Source organism: Schistocerca nitens, chromosome 2 (assembly GCF_023898315.1).
Source record: "Schistocerca nitens isolate TAMUIC-IGC-003100 chromosome 2, iqSchNite1.1, whole genome shotgun sequence".
In the NCBI taxonomy this organism is placed as follows: domain Eukaryota; kingdom Metazoa; phylum Arthropoda; class Insecta; order Orthoptera; family Acrididae; genus Schistocerca; species Schistocerca nitens.
Window position 1 is genome coordinate 98,499,381 of NC_064615.1, and position 16,872 is coordinate 98,516,252.

At 44.1% G+C, this 16,872-nt stretch overlaps 1 protein-coding gene across 1 annotated transcript in view; it reads right to left on the minus strand.

Annotated features, from left to right (window-relative positions):
- LOC126234855 (chaoptin-like) overlaps positions 1-16,872 on the minus strand; it is a 158,180-nt gene that overhangs the window by 41,194 nt on the left and 100,114 nt on the right. The window contains exons 6-7 of the mRNA XM_049943596.1: positions 14,857-15,378; positions 3,251-3,670 (exon numbers count right to left, since the gene is read on the minus strand). Of these exons, the coding sequence (XP_049799553.1) occupies positions 3,251-3,670; positions 14,857-15,378 (942 nt within the window). The remainder of the gene's footprint in view (positions 1-3,250; positions 3,671-14,856; positions 15,379-16,872) is intronic.

The window sequence follows — 16,872 nt, forward strand, 5'->3', positions numbered from 1 at the left end:
AGGAGGACACTCAGCTAAAGCATATTTCTCGGCTTAGCGTAAGCGATAAAATCTCTCATACTTCTTCCTGCGTTGCTTCACAATACCTATTGTTTGTGCGACGTTAGACTGGCCACACTAGCAGGGTACCTTGTAGACTCCAGGTGTTCTGGACACCTGTTCCGTCTTTTACTGCTGTCATTAATTGAGTGATTGTTGTCGGAGGCCTGAAGATCGATTTGATTGTGTGTTGTTTCAGCAGGCGGCTGATCTTGCTCGACACGGAGACATAGAATGGAAAAAAGCAGGTTTTTTTCCTACTCCTGGTCGGTGGTCTTACTGTTAGTCTTGCTTGAAATAATTTCATTTATTTGATGGACGTTATAGCCTTTGTCCCTGACGAACTTTCAAAGGTGGCTCAGCCCATGGGGCAGGTTATCAACGTTTGTTATCATTCTTGCACGATACACAAATGTTTGTGAAACTGTGCGTTCCTATGTAGGCTGATGACGGCAAGGTTATTTCAATATATAATGAGAAACAACGTGTAGCAGTCATGTATGGACATGGGAAGGTGTCATCATCATCACCATTATCATTTAAGCCTGATTATGCCTTTCAGCGTTCAGTCTAGAGCATAGTCCCCCTTATAAAATTCCTCCATGATACCCTATTCTGTGCTAACATTGGTGCCTCTTCTGATGTTAAGCCTATTACTTCAAAATCATTCTTAACCGAATCCGGGTACCTTCTCCTTGGTCTACCCCGACTCCTCCTACCCTCTACTGCTAAACCCATGAGTCTCTTGGGTAGCCTTGCTTCTCCCATGCATGTAACATGACCCGACCATCTAAGCCTGATCGCTCTGACTGCTACATCTATAGAGTTCATTCCCAGTTTTTCTTTGACTTCCTGATTGTGGACACCCTCCTGCCATTGTTCCCATCTACTAGTACCTGCAATCATCCTAGCTACTTTCATGTCTGTAACCTCAACCTTATTGCGTAGCTGAGCGCTCACTGCATTAGCTTTGCTACACCTCGCTTCCAGTTCTTTCACTATGTTGCCATCCTGTGAGAATATGCATCCTAAGTATTTGAAACCATCCAACTGTTCTAACTTTGTTCCTCCTATTTGGCACTCAATCCGTTTATATCTCTTTCCCACTGACATTACTTTTGTTTTGGAGATGCTAATCTTCATACCATAGACCTTACATTTCTGATCTAGCTCTGATATATTACTTTGCAAACTTTCAGTCGAATCTGCCATCACAACTAAGTCATCCGCATATGCGAGACTGCTTATTTTGTGTACACATTTGTTAATCTCACCCAGCCAGATAAGTGAAGAACAAAAATAATTATAATAATCGGGTACCGAATATAGTATACAAACGTGTGATGCCGAGTCGCTAGCCATCGTGTCATTGCTTCAGCTTGATAAAATGCACATACAGTACCTCTAACATTCTGCGTGGTGTCTGTTTGTTGTAATTCGTGTCTCCCTACCACTTTCGCGCAACGACGCTCTGAATTGACTACTTTGAACCTGGGACCTGTTGCTGGTAAGGAAATGCCAGACCACACATGACATGAAGAGTTCAGAAGAGTTCAGTGAGACTAGCGATGATATAATCAAATACTTAATGATTTCAGCGTCAGCTCCACTGCACTCCCTGTAAAAGAATCTTAATACTAACTAAATTTAGTGGAAGGGTTTTAGTTAGCTGGTAAAATAACGCCGAAAAAGCAGTTAAGTTTACCATTGGAAATTTTATTCTACTCACAAAACATTGTTTATAAATTGCACTATTGATAAAAGGAAATGTTTTAATACAGGATGATATAAACCAACTACGTTCAACAAAAATGTGAACGAATATTCCCTGAATGGGTTTCCAAGTTCTACAATGGATCGAAGGATGAATTATGACATATCAGATCTATAATCTAGGTTTAAATTAAGTTTCACAAAAGAGAAAACTATCAAAATGGTCTACAGCGACCCTCAATTATGTTTAATTACTTATCTAACTTGTCATAAATTACAGTGGCTGATGTGGCTTCTCAATAATTATGTAACAGAAAAATCATCGTGTTCCAGATTTTTACTTCACGTAGCAAATGTGAATACCATGTGCTTTAATTGACGATCGACATTAGTATTACGCAAAAAGGGGATGTAACAGATGAGACTTCTGCAGTTCTGAGTGAAGCCTTATGCGCTCAAAAATGCGGCATTGCGTGCATTCATCACCTTGTTGGTGTTTAGGCAGCGTCAGGGGGCGGCGGGCGACGCAGTTCCACACCTCGTTGTCTCGGAAAGAACTATTTCCTAACTTCTACTTACTACAATTTACCGAGGTTGGTTTAAAAAAGCTGGCTGTGTTTTCAACTGACCAATCAGCGTCTCAATGTTAACCTTAAGCTCCGCGTAAAAAAATTCTGTCTATCCAATGAGAAACGTTATACTTTTCGTGGCGGGGCAATGTTTTTAACGTTTGCAACGTAACAGAGATGCGAAAAAGTCTCACGCTGAAACTGGCAGCTGGTGTGGCCCTTTTAGTGTTATCGTAAGATCTATACTGTTCTTCTGGAGGGCTCTATCTTTTAACATGGGCTGGGGGTGGTTTTGGTGGTCAGCTGGCGACGTGGGTGTCTGTCCCTTATCGTAATGCCTCCTAGCCTACACGACTCTGCTCTCGGCTTCTGTTCTCGTTTCTCCACTCGGAACTACGTCTGTTTCACGGTGGGAAGGTATGACATGCATTTAGGCGTTCTTGTGTTAGTCTGTGGTATTCCATTTGCTCTCTCGTTGATCGTATTACTTTGGTTAATTTAATGTCACGATTTTTTCGGAGCTATGTGACATACTACTGGATTTGCTTATCATGTCAGGGTTTTCATGGAAGGTGTTGGATTTGCCTGACACCTTACATACCTCGAAAACTTTACCCTGTCTTCCCAGAAGTGGTCGAATATGTGCGGATGAGCCGAGACACGTGTTCGCTTATTTTGACCCCTCTTCCACTGTGCGAAGTTTCTGGGAAATTCGGTTATGGCACCTGCCGTGTCCTCATCGTCAGTTATAAGTATTCATTTTGTCATTGTCTGTAACCTTTCTTATCCCTATACGACCTTCACCTCTAGGATACACGTGACATAATGGATTTTTCGTACATAAGGCGACGTACATGCCTTTTAAATGGCGGGAGGCCCGCGAAAGTGCAGTCCGGAGCAGACTGCGCCCCCTGCGGGCAGTGGCTCACCTCAGAGAGCAGGTTATGGGAGAGGTCGAGTACCCGCACGTACATCTCCAGGTCGCCGTCGGCGGCGTGCAGCGCGGCCAGCGCGTTGTACGACAGGTTGAGCGCCATGTGCGTGGCGGGCGCGGTGACGTTGTGGAAGGCGGACAGCGACAGCTCCTTGAGCCGGTTGTGCTGCAGGTCGAGCCTGGAGAGCGCCGGCAGGTGGCTGAGCGCGCCCGGCGCCAGCGCCGCCAACCGGTTGTCGGCCAGCATCAGCGTGAGCAGCGCGGGCAGCTGGCGCACCGCGCCGCCCGCCAGCGCGCGCAGCCGGTTGCCGGTCAGCACCACCGTGCGCAGCTCCGGCAACCCCCACAACGTGTCCTCCTCCAGCGCCTCCAGCAGGTTGTACGACAGCCGCACGTCGCGCAGGTGCGGGTGCATCTGCAAGTGTGAAGCCACCACCACATGTCTCACTTGTTTATCACAACATAAAAAAATGTAAAAAAAAAGTTATTCGTGTATCTTGATGTCCTTTCCCTCTACGCCTCCCACAGCCTTTCCGAAAATGATCCGAAGCGAAGCTGTCTAGTCGTCTAACATAGCTGTGTCTTTGTCTCTCACATCTACGCTACTGGCCATTAACATTGCTACCCCACGAAGATGACGTGCTACAGACGCGAAATTTAACCGACAGGGAGAAGATACTGTGATATGCAAATGATTAGCTTTTCAGAGCACTCACACAAGGTTGGAGCCGGCGGCGACACCTACAACGTGCTGACATGAGGAATGTTTCCAACCGATTTCTCATACACAAACAGCAGTTGACCGGCATTGCCTGGTGAAACGTTCTTGTGTTGCCTCGTGTAAGGAGGAGAAATGCGTACCATCACGTTTCCGACTTTGATAAGGGTCGGATTGTAGCCTATCGCGATTGCGGTATATCGTATCGCGATATTGCTGCTCGCGTTGGTCGAGATCCAATGACTGTTAGCAGAATATGGAATCGGTGGGTTCAGGAGGGTAATACGGAAAGCCATGCTGGGTCCCAGTGGCCTCGTATCACTAGCAGTCGAGATGACAGGCATCTTATCGGCATGGCTGTAACGGATCGTGCAGCCATGTCTCGATCCCTGAGTCAACAGATGGGGCCGTTTGCAAGACAACAACCATCTGCACGAACAGTTCGACGACGTTTGAAGCAGCATGGACTATCAGCTCGGAGACTGTGGCTGCGGTTACCCTTGACGCTGCAGCACAGACAGGAGCGCCTGTGATGTACTCAACGACGAACCTGGGTGCATGAATGGCCAAACGTCATATTTTTGGATGAATCCAGGTTCTGTTTACTGCGTCACGATGGTCGTTTCCGTGTTTGGCGACATCGTGGTGAACGTACATTGGAAGCGTGGTTGGTTGGTTGGTTGGTTTGGGGGATTAAAGGGACCAGACTGCTAGGGTCATCGGCCCCAAAAATTCTTGGAAGCGTGTATTCGTCAGCGCCATACTGGCGTATCACCCGGCGTGATGGTATGGGGTGCCATTGGTTACACGTTTCGGTCACCTCTTGTTCGCATTGACGGCACTTTGAACATTTCAGATGTGTTAGGAGCCGTGGTTCTACCCTTCATTCGATCCCTGGGAAACCCTACATTCCAGCAGGATAATGCACGACCGCATGTTGCAGGTCCTGTACAGGCCTTTCTGGTTACAGAAAATGTTCAGTTGGCCAGTACATTCTCCATATCTCTCACCAATTGAAAACGTCTGGTAAATGGTGGCCGAGCAACTGGCTCGTCACAATACGTCAGTCACTACTCTTGATGAACTGTGGTATCGTGTTGAAGCTGCATGGGCAGCTGAACCTGTACACCATAAAAGCTCCGTTTGACTCAATACCCAGGCGTATGATTTCACAGGATCTTTGCGCCCAAATTGGGTGAAAATGTAATCACATGTCAGTTCTAGTATAATATATTTGTCCAATGAATACACGGTTATCATCTGCATTTCTTCTTGGTGTAGCAATTTTAATGGCCAGTAGTGTATTTCACATACTTCTCTAACACCCAGTTACTTATATCCCTGTCTCAGTATTTCTCTCCTAATTTCGGTTCAGAAAAGTGGCAAAATGCACTTGGGCAGGCCAGGGTTCAATTCCCCATGTGACCATCCAGACTTAGGTTTAGTATACTTTTGATTGATTGCTTTAGGCAAATGTATATGTCCCTGTGCGGGGAAGGGGGGATGCAGGTAGAATTCATAGTACTCCATCCATTTCACTTGTCAGTGAATTTGGAGAGCTGCTGAAATTGATACTAAACCAATATAACACACTTCGTCTGATAGGCAACCAGCTGTGTCTCGGACATGTCCCGTATCGGGCAGAAGCAAATGTGAGTGTGTGAGTCGTCCGAAGTTGAAACTTACAACAAATAATGGTTCACTTTCATCTATATCTACATGATTACTCTGCAAATCAAAATCAAGTGCCTAGCAGAGTATTCATTAAATAACCTTCTGTCTATTTCTCAAGCTTTTCACTGCCGAACAGTCCGCAGGAAAAACGACCACTTAAATGTTTCTTTGCGAGAAATCATTCCTCTTAATTTGTTATGATGATCATTTTTTCCCTTGTGCAGTAGAGGTCTACAGAAAATTTCACGCCTGAAGAGAAAGTAGGTGATTTCTAAGTTCATGAGAAGATCTAGCTGCAGCGAGAAACGCCTTTGTTTTAATGATTGCCACCCAAATCACGTATAATGTCCCTGACACTCTCTCCCACATATCACAATGATATAAAAGGAATTGTCTTTCTTCGAACTTTTTCGATGTCCTCCGTCGTTCCCATCTGATATTGTTTCCACAGCGAAAAGCAGTTAACAGTCTTTAGATTTGTGCGACTTAACGTGTAAAAGAAATTCAGTGGATTTCCTTTAATACTCATGAAGATAACTTCACACTTTTCATTAATGTGAGTCAGTTTCCACTCTTCACCACAATACAGATATCCTGTCTAAATCGCTTTACAATTGGTTTTGATCACATAATGACTTCACAAGACGGTAAATGACAGCATCATCTGCAAACAATCTAAGAAGGCTGCACAGATTGTCATCTAAATCGTTTATGAAGATCAGGAATAGCAGAGGGCCTGTAACGTTTCCTTGTGGAACGATAGACATTTCTTCTGACTTCCGTTCAAATACTACGAAATATGACACTTCTGATAGGAAGTCAAGTCGCACAACTGCGGCAGCACACCATAGGCACGTAACTTGGTTAGAAGTCTCATGTGAGGAACGGGGCAAAAGTCTTCTGGAAATCTAAAAATTTGAAATCAATTTGACAACATGCAGTGTTTTGTGAGTGTAAAGAGCTAGTTGTGTTCCGCAACAAAGATATTTTCTCGATCCTTCCTGACTATTGGTCAATAAATCGTTTCCCTCGAGCTAGTTCATAATGTGCGACACAGGTTGTGTTTCAAAATCCTACTGCACATCGGTCATATGCGTATCTAATTCAGTGGCTTTCTCCTACGTCCTATCTTCGGTGCTTGTGTGACTTATTTCACTTTTCAGTCGTTATATACTGATCTTTCGTCAAGCGAGCGGTTCTGTGTGATTGCTAAGTACGTACCTATTACATTAGCCTGCTCTGAAAGAAACGGCAGTTTTATACAATGTGGACTGAAAGCTTTGCTTTAAATATGTAATTTTAGCTGCTTCGCTATACCGAGGTCATCACTTTCTAAGTGACTCATTTTTGCAGTTTTTTTAGATTCGAAATCTGGATTATTTACTTCGTCTTCTTTCGTAAAGGATTTACCGAAAATCGTGTTTGGTATCTCAGCTTTAGTGGCAATTTCATACGTAATATCACTATTGTTATCGCACAGTGAAGCTAGTGATCCCGTCCGGCTGCTGGTGTACTTTCCATATGACCAGAATCTCTATGGGTTTTCTGCCAGATTTCGAGACAAAGTTACTTTGTTGAAACTAATAAAAGCATCTGTTATTGAAGTAAAATGGTAGGGAGCGATGGGTAGTCTTAATGGCAAATTGCATATACTGAAGAGGCTGTCCTGGAAAACAATGTAGGAAAAGGGCGCTACAAATAGTGGACTGTTGCTAACTTCGAAAAAAAAATTCGTCTCTCATCTGGGCTTCGATGTCATACAAGAAACATTCTAACGACTGGCAGCGAATGTCGACAAGACAAATACTGTTCATGGAATTTCAACGAAATTCACAGTTTGCAACTTTCTCCACATCGACTGTCGCTCCTAGGTCCTTAATCGAGATACTTCATGACAAGATCGGTGGCGATTATCTAGACTTCGACCTTTGGGATGAGATTTGTGCCATTGTCCTAGATAAATTCCCAAGTTGCGTATGATAATGAAAGCAAGATTGAAACAAATCAGACACGATCATGGGAGATGTTGACCTAGAAAAAGCTTTCGGCGATGTAAAATATTGCAAGACGTTCGAAATTTCAAGAAAAGGTGGGATGAGGTAGAAGGAATATACAGTATGTACATAAACCAAGAGGGAACAATAAGACTCGAAGATTGAGAATGGAGTCCTCGGATTAAAAATAGTGTAAGACGGAGATGTTATCTATTCATCGAAGAAATAATGACGAAAATAAAAGAAATGTACAAGTGTGGGATTAAAATCCGGGATAAAAGGACATCAATAATAAAATTCCCTGATGACATTTCTATTGTGAATGAAAGTGGACAAGAAACCAAGATTTGTTGAATGGAATGAACAGATTAATAAGTACAGAATATGGACTGAGGTTAAACCGGAAAAAGAAAAAAGCAATGAGAAGTAGCAGAAATGAGAATGGGGCAAACTTAGAATCAAATTATTGATCATCAGTTAGATGAAGTTAAGGATAAGAAAATAACACAAAACGTAAGAAGCAAGGAGGACATTTTTAAGTAAACCGGCAAAAATGACATTTCAGGCCAGGAAAAGTCTATTAGTATCAATCATAGCCCTTAGTCTGATGAACAATTTCTAAGAATGTACATTTGGGGTACAGTAACATACAGTGGTAAATCACTGACAGTGGGGAAACCGGAACAGAAGAGGATCTAAGCATCTGGGATATACACTCCTGGAAATTGAAATAAGAACACCGTGAATTCATTGTCCCAGGAAGGGGAAACTTTATTGACACATTCCTGGGGTCAGATACATCACATGATCACACTGACAGAACCACAGGCACATAGACACAGGCAACAGAGCATGCACTATGTCGGCACTAGTACAGTGTATATCCACCTTACGCAGCAATGCAGGCTGCTATTCTCCCATGGAGACGATCGTAGAGATGCTGGATGTAGTCCTGTGGAACGGCTTGCCATGCCATTTCCACCTGGCGCCTCAGTTGGACCAGCGTTCGTGCTGGACGTGCAGACCGCGTGAGACGACGCTTCATCCAGTCCCAAACATGCTCAATGGGGGACAGATCCGGAGATCTTGCTGGCCAGGGTAGTTGACTTACACCTTCTAGAGCACGTTGGGTGGCACGGGATACATGCGGACGTGCATTGTCCTGTTGGAACAGCAAGTTCCCTTGCCGGTCTAGGAATGGTAGAACGATGGGTACGATGACGGTTTGGATGTACCGTGCACTATTCAGTGTCCCCTCGACGATCACCAGTGGTGTACGGCCAGTGTAAGAGATCGCTCCCCACACCATGATGCCGGGTGTTGGCCCTGTGTGCCTCGGTCGTATGCAGTCCTGATTGTGGCGCTCACCTGCACGGCGCCAAACACGCATACGACCATCATTGGCACCAAGGCAGAAGCGACTCTCATCGCTGAAGACGACACGTCTCCATTCGTCCCTCCATTCACGCCTGTCGCGACACCACTGGAGGCGGGCTGCACGATGTTGGGGCGTGAGCGGAAGACGGCCTAACGGTGTGCGGGACCGTAGCCCAGCTTCATGGAGACGGTTGCGAATGGTCCTCGCCGATACCCCAGGAGCAACAGTGTCCCTAATTTGCTGGGAAGTGGCGGTGCGGTCCCCTACGGCACTGCGTAGGATCCTACGGTCTTGGCGTGCATCCGTGCGTCGCTGCGGTCCGGTCCCAGGTCGACGGGCACGTGCACCTTCCGCCGACCACTGGCGACAACATCGATGTACTGTGGAGACCTCACGCCCCACGTGTTGAGCAATTCGGCGGTACGTCCACCCGGCCTCCCGCATGCCCACTATACGCCCTCGCTCAAAGTCCGTCAACTGCACATACGGTTCACGTCCACGCTGTCGCGGCATGCTACCAGTGTTAAAGACTGCGATGGAGCTCCGTATGCCAAGGCAAACTGGCTGACACTGACGGCGGCGGTGCACAAATGCTGCGCAGCTAGCGCCATTCGACGGCCAACACCGCGGTTCGTGGTGTGTCCGCTGTGCCGTGCGTGTGATCATTGCTTGTACAGCCCTCTCGCAGTGTCCGGAGCAAGTATGGTGGGTCTGACACACCGGTGTCAATGTGTTCTTTTTTCCATTTCCAGGAGTGTAGTAAGAATGTATAAAATTAGGTGGACTGATAAGATAAGGAATGAGGGATTTCCGCGCAGAATCGGAGAAGGAAAGACTGTAAGGAAAATACTGACAACAAGAATGTGCAGCACAATATGACATGTGTAGCGACATCACGGAATGATCTCGATAGGGTGAAAACTGTAGGGGTAGACAGACTTTAATACATACTGCAAATAAACCAGTTTGGTAGTGGCACCAAAGTTAGTGACCAGATACTCATGTACGAAATAGCAACAGATACTGAGAGTGGATATGCAAAGGCAGAAGTGCTGAAATGTTCCTAATGATTCTCTAGAAATGAAAATCCAGAGGTATTACCGGACATGCTGAGATGAGTGCTGTAGATAATAGCGTTAGTGACTTTTAGAAACTGCTAAATCCAATAGAATTACTCAAATATTTAGGGTTTATGGATCCGTTGTCCGATTCTACACTGTCTTTGACATTAACGTAGCCCTCTTTTGAGCATAATCTACCACAGGTTCTCGTCTACAAGAATCGAGGCAGAAGTAATTGAATATCGTTCACTTCCATCTGTGGATAATCATGAAACACATATTAAGCTCCAACGTCAAGTTATCGAACACAGTAACAACCCCAACGCGAAAGAGCGTGGATTCTGAAAACAACTCACGCCTTTCTAACTGAATATGTCGAAAATGGTAGATCAAGCCAAGCAGGTGGCTATAGTAATTCTTAAATTACACGCATCATTTAATGCAGTAGTACAACGAAGTCTGCTAAAGGAAGAGCGATAATATGAGGTATTAGTATTTCGTAATAAGGACGCAGCACGTTCTCTTGCAGTTCTTTTATAATTATATGGCTTGACAGACAATAATAATAATTAACTCAGGCTTGTTCCAGATGCTTAGTTATCTATAATGGTATCCTATATGAAAAGGGTGCACAAATATCTTGTTAGTTATTTATTAAGTTTCAAAGCAGTACAAATAAATAATGAAAAACCCAAATTAAAATACCTGAAGTACAGAGACCTCCTGACTCAGCCTTTTTTTTTTTTTTTTTTTTTTTTTTTTTTTTTTTTTTTTTTTTTTTTTTTTTTGCCACCAGTCCATCATGAATTTTACCAGAAACTTCCATACCATGGAGCTGCAAGAACACTGAATCCATTTAATCAAATCTTAAAGAAGTTGGTTGTTATTCAGAAAATAAACGTGACTGGATGTTAGAAACAGACTTGCAGTAATCTCGTAGTCACATTCAACCCAACTGTTTAGCTACTGACTGCCGTTAAAGTTTTCCTATTTATTTTCTGTGATCCATAACATTTAATTAGTGATGGACAATTAGTAACTGACAAAATTCAGCACTGAATGTTCTGGACAAGAAATGGATTAAAATTTCAAAATTTTTCAAATAATTATTTTTTCTCAAGTTATCCATGAAATTTTCTGGAGTGTCTTAACTTTGAACATCATTTACTCAAACTAAAACTTGGTTAGTTATACCCCTTGGTTTCTAAGAGACTCTATAAGAGAAGTTATTAATAAACTGTAACACTGATAAAGTATATTTGCACTTCCACAGCCCTCAGCTACTCCCACTCCACAGACCATTTGTAACACCATAGCTCTAATGATCTACTGATTTATTTTGCTTTTATTTAATTAATGTTATTTCTGTAAATGTGTGTGATTGAATGGGTAACACATAACTGTATATTTCTTTATTTGTTAATATGTGCAAATGTTCTGTGTTATCCAATGCGTTTGTTTGTTGTTATGTAAACTGCTGATCCTCACTTAGGAATCTTAGCAATTATTGCACCATAAGGTGTAGTGGTTCCCCACGGGAACAGTATTGCATCAGAATGCGCAAATTGTGTTTGGCCTTGCGGAAAAAGGTGGGACTGGTAGCCACCGGTCGGAGACGGACACGGAAGTAGACGAGGAAGTCAGTCGGAGAGCACACGGAGACGGAGCAAGTCGGAAAGGAGACGGAGACGGAGCAAGTCGGAGACGAGCCACCAGACGGACACGAGTTACGAGTCCGTGCTATTCCATGGGAAAGACGCATATTGTGCTGATTTCCAAGAGAGGATTTTCATGTTTCTCTCCAAGGGCTCGAATAGTTGGAAATATTCTGGAATTTGTCTCTATCATCGCCATCAAGAAATCGGCCTGCAATTCCACCTACCTGCATGCAGTTGCCACCACATTGCGCAATCATTGCTTCATAGTGACATTATGATGTACGGTGAAGGATCAGCTTAAAGGATGTGCTAATGTGCTGAAATATAAGGTAATTTATATCTGAATTTGTGTATCTACCTTGACTTTTCTCCTCATCATAACCTCTTAGGATCCTCACCGTTTGGACTATACTGATTACCGAGTGTCCTTACTGAAAGTACATTGGAGCCTAGAGTGATTTTATTAATTAAAGCCTCTTGAACTGAAAAATAATTTTCCTAGTGAAAACTGCTTAATAACGTGTTGTTGCCAACTTCAAGTAAAAGTTCTTAAGACTGAGGCTTATAATGTTTCTTGCTTAGTAAATGATTACATTACTGCTTATTATTGCAAATCGCAGAAGGTGAGTCAGTGTCTTGCATATATGTTAATTTTGTGTCTCACTGCAGTAAAAGTGGAAAACTGCAATAGTAGGAAATTATATATTCAGGTTTACTCTCTCTCTCTCTCTCGTGTATTAGAAATGCGTATTAATAATAACGTTATAAAGACAAGTCACTTTGTGTAAAGTAATAGTGTGTTTTGGTAGCTGTTATAATTTTGCAAATTGCTTCTGCTGCTCTAGTTGTTGGTTTCAACCTTATCATATGTATATATATGTATCAGAGTTAATTGCACTCGCTTGTGGTCAAGTATAGGTTGTGTTTATCTGTTAAAATTATTAATTACTATTTTCTTCAACGAGAATGTTGATCATTCTTTTGCCTAGTTAGGCTGGCGGCCGTTTTACCATTATCAGTTTAACAGTGCAGGAAGGCAATTTCTTCGTTAGTCACTGTTTAATTAGTTACGTAATTCTGACTTTCATTTCCGATAAGCCACTTCCGTTAGGTACAACATGGTCAAACAACAAAATTCCTCTCAGAGGGTAACACTGTTCTGATTGCGTAATACCATATTTATTATAACAAAATAATTTTGTTTTGTAAACTGACTCCTACTTTGGGGTTATGGTGTAATAGTAGCAGAGTGTAGTGTTATATGTGGCTTTTCTTTGACAGGATTACTTGTTCTGTTGGGACATAATAAGTAATATACCAAACTTGGTATTTGATTACGCAAGCTACGTAAACATTGCGCCACCACGCAGCCCAGTAGTGTTATACATTCTGCGACTACACAATCATAACATGATTAAGATTTTAAATGAGTTTCCTAATTCATTTCATGCAAACAGGGGTACATACTACTCCCTCCTCAATATTTCCTTAAGTGAGTTAGACCTACTAGTCTGACAGCCTCAGTATCAGCAGCATAAACCAAAATTTTCGTGTTAAATAGGTGAGGCCACAACCTACTTATTTGTCGTTGAAAGCTGTGGAACATCCACATCTACAGAGGAAGTTTCAAAACGTTTGGTGGCCTTTTGAAAGCCGTGATCCCTATAATACCATAGATGTTTACATGTCATATCTATCTAAGTGTATAGGGGCCTGAAGATGCTGCCAATGAGGCACTGAAACTGGTAGTCAAACAAAATGATTTCACAAAAGACGAGGTACTGGCGGAAGTAAAGCTGTGAGGACGGGACGTGAGTCGTGCTTGGATAGTTCAGATGGTAGAGCACCTGCCAAAAAAAAAAAAAAAAATGGTTCAAATGTCTCAGAGCACTATGGGACTTAACTTCTGAGGTCATCAGTCGCCTAGAACGTAGAACTAATTAAACCTAACTAACCTAAGGACATCACACATCCGAACCTGCGACCGTAGCAGCAGTGCGGTTCCGGGCTGAAGCGCCTATAACCGCTCGGCCACAGCGGCCGGCAGCACTTGCCAGCGAAGGACAAAAGTCACGAGTTCGAGTCTCAGTCCGGCACACAGTTTTAATCTGCCAGGAAGTTTCAAATAAAATGCTTCATAAAACTAAAGCTGTCTGTAATTAGCTTCTAAATCTTTGACGAGCTGCAGTCCCAGTCCATCTACAGAAGAGTGAACTACGGAAATTTAATTTTAAATGTCTTCTGACTAATAAGTGACATAGTTAATATATGAAACACAGTTTTAATCTGCAAGAAAGTTTCATATCGGCGCGCACTCCACTGCAGAGTGAAGATCTCATTTTGGAAACATCCCCCAGGCTGTGGTTAAGCCATGTCCCCGCGATATCCTTTCTTACAGGAGTGCTAGTTCTGCAAGGGTCGCAGGAGAGCTTCTGTTAAGTGTGGAAGGTAGGAGACGAGGTGCTAGCAGAAGTAGAGCTGTGAGGACGGGGCGTGAGTCGTGCTTGGGTAGCTCAGTTGGTAGAGCACTTGCCCGCGAAAGGCAAAGGTCCCGAGTTCGAGTCTCGGTCCGGCACACAGTTTTAATCTGCCAGAAAGTTTCATATCGGCGCACACTCCACTGCAGAGTGAAAATCTCATTCTGGATAATTAATGTATGTTTTTATGTAGAGCCATTAGAGACTAAAATTCAGTTTGCATTGAATCGTTTGATGCATCAGACTTGTGCCCGTTACGGTAATCTCATATAACTTCTCTTTAAATTTTAGATTGGTAGCATGTTTTTCGAAAATCAGCATGTAATTGCTTAGCTGTGCTTCATTAAATTTATGAGATACCATAAAAAAACTAATACCATTTGTGCAGTGAATCCATGGTTTTAAAGTCTGGGCAAGGTTTTCAAACATATAGATAAGTGTTTTTAACTACATGGCAGATAGACTTCCTGAACTTATGGCGATTGAAAACTAACAATTTCATTCTTTGTGATGCATAGCTATAAATGTATTGGGAGTAAACAAGAGCATCATTATCTGCTGCATTAAAATGAGTCTTCCAATATCCAGATGAAATGTGTGTACCTTGTAGTCCGCCAGTAGTAAAGAATAACTGTGCATACCTCAGGGTGGAAGAACCCTGGCGGAAGGCGCGTCAGCTTGTTGGACTCGAGGTTGAGGTACTGCAGCTGGGAGAGTGGGTGCAGGTCGGTCTGCCCCACCGTGCGCAGCTCGTTGTTGTCGAGTGCCAACCAGGCGAGCGCCCTCAGCGGCCTCAAGAACTCAGCGGGGAAGTCCTCGCGGTCCAGCCCGAAGCTGATCTCCAGGCTCTCGAGGCTGTCGCCGAGGTCGGCGAGGGCCTCCGGGTGCAGGTGGCCCAGCTTGTTGAAGGAGAGGCTCAGCTCGCGCAGGCGCGGGGCGTGCGCGAACGCGTGCTCGGCGAGCGCGGCGATGCGGTTGTTGCGCAGCAGCAGCGTCTCGAGCGAGGCCGCCCACTCCTCGAAGTCCTCGGAGCGCACCTCGTCGATGCGGTTGTAGCCTACATTGAGGTGCAGCAGCCGCGTGCAGTTGCGCAGCGCCACGCTTGGGATGTGCGACAGCCGGTTGCCCTCTAGCGACAGCACCCGTAGTGATGGAGGCAGCGTCTGCGAATCGAAGAAGAAGCTTGTATCTAGGTTCAAATATTTGTAGCTAAAAGTAAGTAAAACTTGTAAACAGTGTCTATCTTAGCTATAAACTTTACGTCTTTCAACAAATAAATTAGCGAGTTGGTTGGAATGGCTTTGCGCACTATGGGACTTAATTTCTGAGATCATCAGCCCCCTAGAACTTGGAACTACTTAAACCTAACTAATCTAAGCACATCACACACATCCATGCCCAAGGTTTCGAATGCAATACAGTAGCGATTCGGTGTGGCATGTAATCGACAAAACCCTGGTAGATTTTTCAGGATATGTGTCACCAGATCAGTATTCCCAGTTTACACAGTTACCGTAAATTACGAACCAGTGGTATATGTGTGCGAGTTGACACTCGATTGCAACCAGTTCATATCAAGTTAATTTGGTGGCGAAGAAATCAGCGTTAGTTCACTATCATGCTCTTCAAACAGCTGTAGTGCGATTCTGCCCTTGTGATAGAGACAGTTTTGATATTCAAACATGCTTTGCTCTTCAGTAAGACATCAAGCCTCAATATATGTACAGCACTGGCCATTACAATTGCTACATCAAGAAGAAATACAGATGATAAACGGGTATTCATTGGACAACTATGTTATACTAGAACATATGTGATTACATTTTCACGCAATTTGGGTGCATAGATCCTGAGAAATCAGTACCCAGAACAACCACCTCTGGTCGTAATAACGGCCTTGATAAACCGGGGCATTGAGTCCAACAGAGCTTGGATGACGTGTACAGGTACAGCTGCCCATGCATCTGCCCATGCAGCTTCATCAAGAGTAGAGACTGGCGTATTATCTCGAGACGTTTTCAATTGGTGAGAGATCTGGAGAATGTGCTGGCCACGGCAGCAGTCGAACATTTTCTGATCCAGAAAGGTCCGTACAGGACCTGCAACATCCGGACGTGCATTACCCTCATGAAATGTAGGGTTTCGCAGGGATCGAATGAAGGGTAGAGCCACGGGTCGTAACACATCTGAAATGTAACGCCACTGTTCAAAGTGCCGTCAATGCGAACAAGAGGTAGCCGAGACGTATAACCAATGGCACCCCATACCATCACGCAGGGTGATACGCCAGTATAGCGATGACGAATACACGCTTCCACTGTGCGTTCACCGCGATGTCGCCAAACACGGATGCGACCAACATGATCATTTAAACAGAACCTGGATTCATCCGAAATGATGACGTTTTGCCATCCCTGCAAACAGGTTCGTCGTTGAGGCTCTCCTATCTGTGATGCAGCGTGAAGGGTAACCCCAGCCATGGTCTCCGAGCTGATAGCCCCTGCTGCTGCAAACGTCATCGAACTGTTCGTGCAGATGGTTGTTGCGTTGCAAACGTCCCCATCTGTTGACTCAGGGATCGAGACGTGGCTGCACGATCCTTTGCAGCCATGCGGATAAGATGCCTGTCATCTCGACTGCAAGTGACATGAGTCCGT